Source organism: Aulonocara sp. 'chitande type north' Nkhata Bay, linkage group LG6, assembly GCF_057382095.1.
Source record: "Aulonocara sp. 'chitande type north' Nkhata Bay isolate Kocher_YH1m ecotype deep benthic linkage group LG6, A_spYH_male_GT1.1, whole genome shotgun sequence".
Classification (NCBI taxonomy): domain Eukaryota; kingdom Metazoa; phylum Chordata; class Actinopteri; order Cichliformes; family Cichlidae; genus Aulonocara; species Aulonocara sp. 'chitande type north' Nkhata Bay.
The window spans coordinates 5,264,625-5,276,626 of NC_141349.1; the positions used below are offsets into that span (position 1 = coordinate 5,264,625).

The 12,002-nt window shown below is 37.1% G+C and overlaps 1 protein-coding gene across 2 annotated transcripts in view; it reads right to left on the reverse strand.

Annotated features, from left to right (window-relative positions):
- Positions 1-587: 587 nt before the first annotated feature.
- LOC147327108 (heterogeneous nuclear ribonucleoprotein L-like) overlaps positions 588-12,002 on the reverse strand; it is a 51,896-nt gene continuing 40,481 nt past the window's right edge. For both annotated transcript variants that reach the window (XM_086294723.1, XM_086294724.1), the window contains exons 9-13: positions 10,593-10,714; positions 6,365-6,563; positions 5,709-5,766; positions 5,473-5,571; positions 588-2,803 (exon numbers count right to left, since the gene is read on the reverse strand). In XM_086294723.1, coding sequence (XP_086150849.1) covers positions 2,748-2,803; positions 5,473-5,571; positions 5,709-5,766; positions 6,365-6,563; positions 10,593-10,714 — 534 coding nt within the window. In that variant the 3' untranslated portion in view covers positions 588-2,747. The remainder of the gene's footprint in view (positions 2,804-5,472; positions 5,572-5,708; positions 5,767-6,364; positions 6,564-10,592; positions 10,715-12,002) is intronic.

The following is a 12,002-nucleotide window of genomic DNA, read 5'->3' on the forward strand; positions in this document are numbered from 1 at the left end:
TTGGAACGATCATTGTTCTATCGCACTTGGGACTTGGTACCCAATCTCTGGTGGGCGTGATAAAATTTACCCCCTGACCTGTAGTTCTGGCTGCTCGTTGCTGTAGCATTTGTGTTGTACCCCATCAATCTCTAGCCGTGAGAGCAGTTCCTTCTTCCGAATGTTGAAACACTGAGCTACTAGTTGTTGCGCCTTCAATCTGAATGTTTCAAAGATTCCATCGGGCCCTCATCCTATTCGTGTAACCCCTTCCGCTGGGGTTACTTGCGTAGCAGCTTCCAACAGAATGTTCAACAATATGATACAGCAGAAAGCAAAAATATTCAGTTCAACCACTAAGGGTTTACAAAATGCGTGTAAAAAAAAAAAAGCACACTCTATACAGATTTTAAAAAAAGAACAAAAAGACAAAAGATTAGAAAAAGAAAAAATATTAAAAAAATAGAAAAATAAATTGACCAATATTACAGGAAAATACTGGACAATAGCAAACACAATATTAAGGGAATATGGGGTATATTGAATATTATTATTAAACATATTTCTGCACAACAAAGTTATCCTCAGTATTTTATTGATAATGGCATCATAGAGGACAATGCTGCTGATGTAGTCAAGAGCTTCAACAGTTATTTTGTAAATGTTGGACCAAATCTGGCATAAAGAATTGCAGAGCCTCTGTTGACTCTATCTAAAGCCTGATTGATAGGAATCCTAACTCAATGTTCCTTACAGCATGGGAAGAATAAGAAATAACTCCTGTCATAAATAAGTGTAAATACAAATCCAAAATACTAAAATTCACTTATCTAGTTCATTTTCACACTGCACAAGTTGAATTGAAAGCCTTTCTTGTTATTATACATAGTATAACAAGATTTAAAACAGCTCTATAAAATTATGTTTAAAGCAATAACCAACCTACTTCCAGACAATATTCTAAAAGGGATGGGAAAATACAATCTGAGGAGGAAAATAAATGTAAAACATCCCTTTATCTGTACGGTTTTAAAAAGTTATTGCATCTTGTATGTGGAGTATACCTGTGGAAAAGACTGGGTAAAAAGATGAAGCAAAATCCCAGTATGACTATTTTTGTGGCTCTTTTTAGAGCCACAAAAATATGTTTTTCACAAAGAAGAGGGAGTATGTAGGCTTGGACCTGGTGCTGTCACCCACTATTCGTGTGTGTGTGTGTGTGTGTGTGTGTGTGTAAACATATGTGTGTATACATATATGTATATATGAGCATGTATGTATTAAATATTTGTAAATATGCATAACTCTTAACAGTATATTGGGATAATAAAACCATGTAACAAATTGGAAGGATTTATGAAAGGATAGGGCATAAACAAGGAGAAAAAGGGATTGATTATTAGTAGAAATATTAGTGGGATTAAATAAGCTTATGCTTCTTCCTAGTCCTTTTTCAACATGTTATTTATTATGATTATCTTGTTTTCACTATGTTTTGTTTTGATTGTGTTCTTCATTGCTGTTATATTATTTTTTAACATGTACAAAAAAATCAGACATTTGGCTAAGTGGTAAAGTTAGCCTGATCCAGACATGTAGCAAAAATTATGTATGTATTTACATTGTGGGTTAGGTTTTTTAAAAACTTAGTTCATCAATCTTTAAATCTTCTGCCTGCTTTGGTGTCTTTGGTTTCAAACGATGCAGGAACGTAGAAACAAAATAAAAATTCATGTTCAACGCATTTTTAATGATTCTATCTTGCTGGTTGATTTCTGTTAGTTAACAGAAATCAATAGTTTTATTAACTCTGTTGCTGTTCAGCGTCCTTTCATAACACAAATACATCACAGCAAAAATTAATTAGTTTGGTTTAAGCAGTGTATTTAAGGTTTGATTCAAAAAGTTTGGAAGGCAGCATTAGACAACATTATCCAGGAAAAAGAAGGTATGCTATATAATCCAACAACTGGAAGTGCGAGCAGTACTCATCAACAACCATAAAGTGCATAAATGTTCCTGGGGTTAATGTTTTACTTATAGTGAACATAACACACAGTACTTTACAGCAGTTACACCCAGCACCTTCTTTACAAAATATTATTTACATTTTGATGATGGGAAGAGTAAATACAACATCAGGGCGCTCACAGTAATAGTAAAAGCAGATATTTGTTTTTTTAAACAGACATGAATTTATTAGTTGAAGTTGCTGTTTAGCTTTAAAGAACTACCAAATGAGTTCAGCAGTGGTTTAGTGGTTTTGGAACAAACTGTATTTTTGATTTAATATAAGTTTATTAAAAGGCTTTTTTCATATTTTTAAGTTGAGGCAAAAGTTTGATGCAGGTGGGCTTTAATAATGATATAAGCTCTCTATATTTTCTCTTTAATTACACAAATAAAACAAGGTTGTTATCATCATTTGTCTTTGGACTGAACACAGAACTAAGACAAATGTTTCTAATTGCTTCCCATTAGATTTTTCCTAGTGTACTCCATTTTAAGCCCCTGTAAGGAATTTAACTAATTCAAACACTTTACATTCAAACAAATTACACCGAAACTATGAGATGAAATATTAACAAATGTTAACAAAGAAAAGTCTGGCTCGATTATCTAATTTTCAAGAGTGTCACTTATTTAGTTTATTGCTAAAATCTTTTTTTCTACATTGACCACACAGCAATCATCCATTGAAAAAGTAGAATTGTTTCAAGGAACAAATAAACTCTTTTCCAGTTTGTCCGGGCCATCTTGTTTCTGGGTCACAGATGGGAGGAGGTGGAGAAGCAGAGCTTCAGGGTGAAAGGGCTGGAGCTATCTGCAGGTTGGAGAAAAGATGTTGACTTTATTGTGAAAGACCACTCCTGACATTCAGTTTAACATCACAAACATATGAGACACTTTGTCCTGAAGTTTGAATAATGCTTATCTGTTTGATGGCGTTCTAATTTCTTTACTTAATTTTTTTTACCCAACCTATGTAAAGCCTCATATAATAGTGAACACAAGCTGTTGCTTGTCCAATCTCATATGAGAGGCTGCACTCTGCACTGACCATGCTGAAAGAAAGGGGAACTGAACAAAACATTATACCTTATGTTAGAGTGATTAGGACCTTGAAACCCATTCATCTTGTCTGTTAACGTCATCCTTCGTTCTAGGTAACTAGTCTTAATTTGTCTTATCTATTTTTTCTAACTTGAAGACAAAATAATTAATTCTGATTGTTGTAATTATCCTATTTCAGTAATTATTTTATATTATATGTATGTGTATATATATATATATATATATATATATATATATATATATATATATATATATATATATATATATACATATATATATATATATATATGTATTAGGGGTGCAACGATATTCGTATCGATATTGAACCGTTCGATACAGTGCTTTCGGTTCGGTACGCATATGTATCGAACAATACAACATTTGTAATTTATTTTATCAACTTTCCTTCTGACGATGCTGTCTGTGTTGAGCGCTCAGTGAATCTGCGTTCGACTACTCCGCCTAGGCTGCACTGTCGAGCGCAGATCCACTGAGCGCTCCACACAGACAGCATAGACAGAAGGAAGAGCGCAGGGCACCTCCCCCACCCTCCCCCACCCTCATTCAGATCTGGCGTTTGGAATTATTTTGGTTTTCATGTGACGTATGACCCTGAAGGTAAGCGAGTCATGGACTAAAGTAAAACAGTATGTTGGATGTGCCATGCAATGCTCAATTACATGGGTGGGAACTAGTGTGTTAGCGCAGTTAGCTCGTTAACGTGTTGGCCGTCTAGCCCCATGCACGGGGCGATCGGCGGTAGCTCGTTAACGGAGATTTGCCGTGTTGTGGCGTTAACGTCATTTCAACGAGATTAACCTGAAAGCACTAGTGGGAACACAACGAATATGACTGCACATTTACGCCGACATCATCCTAGTGCAAAGACAAAAACAACAAGCATGCTACTAACTTTAGCCGAGTCATTTAGACAGCTGTTAGCACATGATTCTCCTTATGCTGCTGAGAATATAGCCCAGAAGAAGCGGATAGTATAGCTTTTATTTTGGAAAGAGCCATTTCTCTGTAATAAACTATTTTTTCCAAAGATGAGTGATTCCTCAATCAGATACAGGGCTTGCAATATCGCTAGCCCGACGTCCTGGAGCTAGCGATTTTTTTCAGTCGGGCTACCAAAATCTATCTCTACCCTGCCCGTCGGGCTATTGTAGGAAGGAAAAATATATGTCAATGCTTTTGCATTCTTTCAGAAATGTAGCTGGGTAATTATGTCATTGGCATCGGTGAGCCACTGTCAATATGTGACATATTGAAGTCGCGTTTGAATTTGCGCTTGTTTTTTTGCTTTCACTTTGCAATCGTGCGAACTGTGTATAGAGAGCGACAGCACTGATCTGTGAGTGATGATAATTTGTGCACCAATTCCTCTGACATCGTCTTATTAATTGTTAGCTTACTATGCAAACATGACAAGTGAAATCTCCCACAGCAAGCTTAAACATGTGAGAGGTTGATCGCGCAGAGAATCGCTGAGCTTATGTGAGTGCGTGTGTAAAAGCAGCAGGATATATATTTGACTACGATGACCTGGATGACTGAGAACCTTCACAGACAGATATATATTTTAGTTCTGCTGAGCCAAATAAGACAGGTCAGGGTGAAGAAGTGACAGCCAAAGAAAAGCTTACCACAAAACGGAGAAGTTATGACAAATCAGACTATAAGGCAAAAAGAAAGTGCAGCTTTATGGTTTCATGGACAAAAGAATTTCTGTGGCTGCAATATGACGAGCTAAATAACCAGGGCTGCACATAAGTGGTCCGCAGGTGCGCATTCGCTGTCAAAATAAAAAACACGCACAAGGGTTAGGGTTAAATTTAAAAACTGTACTTTTGAGTTAAAATATATATTTATAATTTTAATAAATGACAAATTAAAAAGGCATGAACATTTTTTTTGTATCGAAAAAATATCGAACCGTGACACCAAAGTATCGAACCGAACCGAACCGTGAATTTTGTGTATCGTTGCACCCCTAATATATATATATATATATATATATATATATATATATATATATATATATATATATATATATATATTTTTTTTTTTTTTTTTTACTATAATAAGCTGTGTCTTGTCATCCTCTTTCCCCTTGTCCTGTGTCACAACAGAGTGTGACACAGGACACTGACAGTGTGGTTTTCCTAGTAACTCTAGTGATCTTCCTTGTGGTTAATAATTTTCAGTTTACCCTTTTGAATTTATGTTTCTTCTTGATTATTGGTACCAGCCGATAAACATTCTGCTTTAAGTCTGACTCAGTCATCCTCTGCATGTCTTGGACCCTCTTTCTCACTTTCTGAAGCAATATCAGAACATGTCTTTAGCAACTGGTTTCACAGGGACTGCCAGCAACCTGCTGTCAGCAGTTCTGAGAATCATTTGAATACTTACTGGGTATTCGGATCTGGTGGTGGTTGAGGACTGTCAGAGCCTCCACAGCTTCAGTCTTACTGTCAAACTCCAACAGACCAGACAGAGTCTTTGAGCTGGCTGCTTAGAGGAAGAGGAAGATGGGGGAAAGACGGAAATGTTTATAACAACAAAAACCACACGTGTACACACTGAATGATATCTCCTGATACCTGGACCTGAGGAGTTATTATCGCTGCTTAATTGGTTAAACTTACGTTTGGCATCAAAAACCTTGAACTTAGAGAATGCTGAAATGTTGTATTCAGTACAGAGCTGTTGGCAAGAAAGATAGAAAAGCATTTTTAAAAGCAATTCCTGCATTTTCTTTTGTTAATATAAAACCAAACTAAAACTTGACAAAAAGTGTTGGTTTTCAATGTTGGTTGTCACTGCTAAAAATAAGTTTACAGTAGTGATCTTAAGACCACAGGCAAAACTGAGTAACTTGAAGATTAAATCTCCCTGAACAAGGTTATTATGATGGTATACTAGGTTTATTGACACCTTAAAATGTCAAGATGTACCGTGTGTAAAATCAAAACATTTACAAAGTTTAATTTACTGTTTATTTTATTTTATATAGTAACAAGTCTATTCCATCTATTTATTCCATAGTAATTATTTGTTGTCTATTCTGTTACGTACACTGAGCAGAAAGAAAATAACTTGAGCCCATTTCTTTCTATGTGTGAATAAAGATGCTTCCAAACAAACAACCAACATACCACTCCTTATCTTTGATCTACTTAGAAAGTTCAAGGCGTGCCACAGTGGAGCGCATACTTGTCTACTTAGAAAGCTCACTTGGAGTAGACATTCAGTCTAGCATTTCTCCATTGAAATAATAAGTCTCATGCAGGTGTGGCCTTGCCTTTTGCAACTGGTGTTGATTGAGGTTTGGTGGGGCATTGTAGAAGTGCAGCACAGTGGCGGGTGGCTGGATGATGTTCCTGCTGCTCTGTGCACTGCTGAAGCGGTTGTTCCTTGTTAGACTAAAGTCCTGGTAGCTGCAGGTGCCGTCACCCAGCTCAAAGACCTGACTGGGAATCACAGCCTGTTGCTTGGACACACTGAGCAGGGTCAGATAAAGGGATGTGTGATAGACAAAGTATTGTAAGGACATGTTATCAGTGTGAGCCAAAATCCTATGCGTCAGTCTGCTTGTTAAGGCTTTTTCTACTTTCTGTACAGTATGATTTCATGGAGGGGGGATACCTTACCAATCAGAAGAGAGTTGGCTTAACATTAAAAAAGTGAACTCAAGTGGCTTGTTTCAGGTAATGGATAAAATGGATCTCCTTTAAGTTCTGGGCAGATAGTCACTGACTGAAGTAATGAAAAAATACAATAATGCAGTATTTCTACAAATTTGCAAAGGCTGGAACAGCCCAACATATTTTATAAAAAAAAAATAGAGGCTAACTGCTGTTATTTATGTAAAATACAAGTGACAGCTTGTAGGAATTTTCAGTCCTTGGAGAGTTCTTCGATATCAGGTCTTAAAAAAAAATGTGTTCCTTTCCTTTATTTAAACATGCACGTTTCTTCTCAGTTTTGACCTATGATCATGACATGAATATCACTAGAGCCAATGTCAGCATCATGTACTTTTAGGTAGCAGTTAAGATATTTTGTTATCCGGTCGTTAAGTCTGACGTCACTAGCCGTGTCTGGGCCTAAACTCCGCTGCAGGTCCATATATCAAACGATCACTGTGACATTACTGAGAGTTGAAAAACTGTCTAAAGTCTTTCATCTTTAATAAAAATGATCAGCGTTCTGCTCTACCAGGTGTAACAATTGAGTTTAACATCCAGGCATCCATGAAAACGGAATTTATGACATTTAACGGAGTTAGAAGTTAGCAGGGAGTTAGCTCGCTAGCTTCTATCTAAATACAATATAGCATGTCCTGACCAGAGATGGGCAGGACATGAGATGATTACAGGATATGTAATCCAATTACTTTTTTCAAGTAACGAGTAGAAAAAGGGATTACTATTGCAAAAACGGTAATTAGATTACCGTTACTTTGCCGTAGGAACGCTGCGTTACTGCGTTACTAAAACCGTGACTTTTTTGCGAGAATGTCTCATGACAGTGACGTAAGCAAGTGCGTCGTTCGTGACAACAGCTGTGTGCAGATCAACAATATCGAGTGCGGGAGAGAGTATGAGCGTGCAGCGTTTAAAGCGTGGAAGTACTGACCTTACTTTAAGTTTGATTCCATAAAAAGTGACAAAAACATTAGTGTCCGTTGTGCGTGGGAAGAAAACTTCTATTTACAGCAAAAAAAACCCTAAACTTCCAAGTGAGCACCGAGTGCGCTACAACGTAATGGGAAATTCACAGAGAAACTCACGGATTCTTCAACTGACCGCTGCGGCACACCTGCACCAGAGCACACCTCCGCCTACCCCACTCCTGCTATACAGGTGAAAATAGAGCAAAAGGACCGCTAGTCTTTGACTTTATTTATTTTCTGCTGTGTTTTACTTGCATCTATTTGAAAGAGTGAGTTTAAACTAGAGCTGGGCGATATGAGATTTTTTCATATCACGATATGTTCTTTTCATTTCAGGCGATAACGATATCTATCACGATATAAGCCAAATAACTATATTTGTAAGATTTAAATGTGCCGTTGCTCACAAGTAAAATGTGAAATAATCAGCAGCTTGTTTTTATTTAAATATTTATTTCCCATAATAAGTTCAACAGGGTAGATGTACTTAAGGAACATGAGACTTTTTCAGATAAATAAAGGCAAATATTGCAAACTACACAAAAGGCAGCCGCTAAAGCGTTTAAGTTTCAAAATAGAACAAACGAAACAGACTAAATTGTCAATTCCACTTAGAAACAAAATATTAATTCTAAAAATAAATCTTAGTTTGTTTTACAGAAGAACAGACAAAACTGACTAACCTTTGTCAATATCAAATAAACTGAATTGAATGGGTTGCATTGTTGTATTTTGTCATGTTTCTCAGGTCTTTGTCTGAATTTCTACGAACATTATTGCTAAGGATTGTCTTATTGCATTGGAGTCACACTGGGTTAAATATGTACACTTGGGTTTTAAGGGGTATTTATTATTTTCTTCTTTTTTTTTGGGTTGTATGGAAGCCCCAAACGCAATTTCATTGTTCTTGACAATGACAATAAATAAATAAATACTAAATACTGAGAACTAAAAGGAAATTCTCAATCTCTCCTTGTTGTATAGCTTAGCTTTTCAAACAGTTTTAACAGTTACTTTAGTCTGACAAAAGCCGAATGACGAATTAGCGCTTCCAGTCAGAGACTGAGGCTACGTCCACACGTACACGGGTATTTTTGAAAACGGAGATTTTCCGTTTTCGTTTTAAAAAATAATCCCGTCCACACATAAAGGCAGAAATGAAGGAAAACGCTGCTATGAACATGCCAAAGCAGCAGGTGGCGCTAGATTCCTAACCGTGCAGAAATGTTGGCCAATCAGAAGTCTAGAAGCCTCGGTGGGAAAAAGTAAACAAAGCTGGGGCATAGAAGCAGAACCGAGTCGTATGTGTGGAGGGACAGTAACTGTGTGTATATGTAAGCATTTAAACACTGCAGAGAGTAGAATTAACAGTAACAGTATTGTAGAAATTCATTTCACCGAAACAATAACGTGGCGCACAGTGTGACGCATGCACCAGTTTATTGTATTTCCAGACTTGCTTTCGGCACATTTACAGTGCACGCTACTCTGTTTTTGTCAGACTTGAAATAGCCGAAATACCTTCCCACTACGGAACTTCTTTGGCTCTTCCGTTCGACAATCTCTCCGGCATTGGAACCATCATCTGTTTTCTCTTCGGTCACGCTCGGTTGATTTTTCTAGTCGGCACACTCATTTCCCTCCATTACGCGCTGGCTCCATTACCCGCTGGCTGTTTCCCAAACAAACACACGTGCGGCTTGGCACTTGTGCTGTACGTAACAAGTCACGCGACGTGACGCTGCGGCTGTGATTGGTTCGGCTCTGCGCTGCTTAATTTGGATTGGCTGACCTTTTTTTTTTTTTTTTTTTTTTTTTAAGAGGACAAGAGCGGCGAGGTCTATCGCGATAGCTTAATTTCTCTATCGAGTAAAAGTTATATCGCGATACATATCGTTATCGTTCTATCGCCCAGCTCTAGTTTAAACACAAAATTTTTTTTGCTTGATGCATGAAGTTAAAAGATTAAAACTAATAAAACAAGTTTTAAAAAGGGACTTTTCCATTTGATTACATTTTGTATGATGGATTATGTAGAAAAAGTAGAATTGGGCTGAAAGATCTATCGCTTTATTACCTATTCAGGTTGTAAATCGTGTTTTTAAAAAGTAACTAAGTAACTATGTAATGAATTACTTTTGAAAATAAGTAATCAGTAAAGTAACGGGATTACTTTTTTGGGGAGTAATCAGTAATTAGTTACTGATTACTTTTTTCAAGTAACTTGACCAACACTGGTCCTGACTGCGGGGTTTTGGAAACAAATTAAAACGTACAGCTCTGTTATCACTTCCAACATAAATGAAGAAGATATACTAGCTGGTATATAATGATGTGTTACGTGACCGCTAGCGACACAGCTATGTTAGCCTAATATAAACAAGCTAACTTTTTTTCCACTCGATAAAAGTTAACGTGAGTGTTCTCGGTGGTCAGGAACAAATGTAAACGCATGGCAGGATGCTGTAAAAGGACCAAACTTCAGCCAGGAGAACAACTGAGATAATCCATCCACAATACGAGGTTAGTCATTCATATACTGCTGCATGGGCTGGGCTGTAGTTACATCGTAAGGTTTTAAAAACTGAGCTTAAATAAATGATTAGCGGTAATAAAAGCCGAGGGAGGTCAACAGGGATCACTGACTGTTTTAGGAGTTTTTTGAGATTAAATAGAAGAAAATACAAAACATTAAACATGTTAACAACACAAAAGCCATATTAAACGCAGACTACTTTAGGCCCGGAAGTAGGATTCGTCACGTCATCACTTAACGACCGGATAGACTACATCAGACTCCCTACCACAAACCCCAAGTGTCTTCAAGTCTGAAGCATGCATATTTAGTGCTTACCAGACGTTGAATTTCTTGCCAAATACTTTGATACCATTTAGGTGAGTCACAGCTCGGTCCACAGCATACTCATCACCCATCTCTACCAATGCTGTGCCTGGAATGCTTTTCATGAACTTCACCTGCAAACACAGAAGATATTTTCTTTAGCTGAAGAGCTACCATTTTGCAGCATGGTAGCTGCCGATAACTGCAGTATTTATTTATTTTGCATGAGTGTCACCATCCCCTTAACCCTGCCCCTACTCTCTCTACTGCAATTTTTTAAATCATTAATATTGAAACTAAAATATATTCACTTGCTCTGAATATAAAAAGCCATGGGTCACAGGAGAGATGAGATGTTGATTAGCGCAGGCTTGAAATTACATGCTATTGATGCCCAAATCACCCACCCAAACAAACAGTGGATGCAGCTTGAAGGAGAAGCACAGTGAAGTGGATAGCTACAAACTGCAGGCTAATTAGTGTTGTTGAAGACGTGTAAGAAATCAGTACTTCAACTTTTACTCGAGTAGTTTTTAACAGTAGTATTTGCATAGTACAGAATGTCTGTACTTTTGCCAACTCTGCAAAAGACCTTTTAAGATAGAAGCTACTCGCTTTTCTTTAAATGGCAGGTCAGTTGCTCTTTTTTTTTTTTTTAAAGTAGTCCATTTCCATTTTAACTGCCTTACTAATTCATACAATTACAGAGCACCATTCCTCCTTAGCAAACCATTTATGAATGCAGATATTATTATGATAATGATAATAAATATGATTGTGATTATAAACAGCAATGATGCTGTTGCAGTGATAGCTGTACATAGTGAGCAGTGAGTATAGCAGTGACAGTAGTACATGGTGTAACAGTAACAGATGGATAAACATATGTACATTTATAAATGACATACTGAGGAGGTGTAAAGAAATATGTACATGATGACTTAAGGACTTTCTAATACCGTACTAATGCTTAATAGTGGGACATTTTTATAAAGTGCCACCAATACAGTAAATGAACTTCGTAGACAGCTAATCTGTGGCTGTAAAAAAAATTTGAATGCATACCTTATTTCTCAGTACACCATCTGGGGGAACACCTCTTTAATGAATGAATGAATTAATACATGCATGGCTAAGGCATACATGAGAAGTTAATACAGATTGATGATGGTCCATGAGATTTGGCTTGTTTGTTTTTTCTTTTTTTATTAAGTTCGAACTGGCCCTGTGTTCACTGCCTGGCACTGAGGAACCCAACTTGCATTTGATCTCTACAGTCTAGGCAAAGGCACCCTGACTATCCATAGGTATTGAAATTAAATCCTTCACCCATTGTTGGACCCTACACTGGAGTATGGGTCGTAGGTTGGTCTTGGTTCAAAACAATGCCTGCTCTCATATGGCCAGAGTAAACAGGGAGTT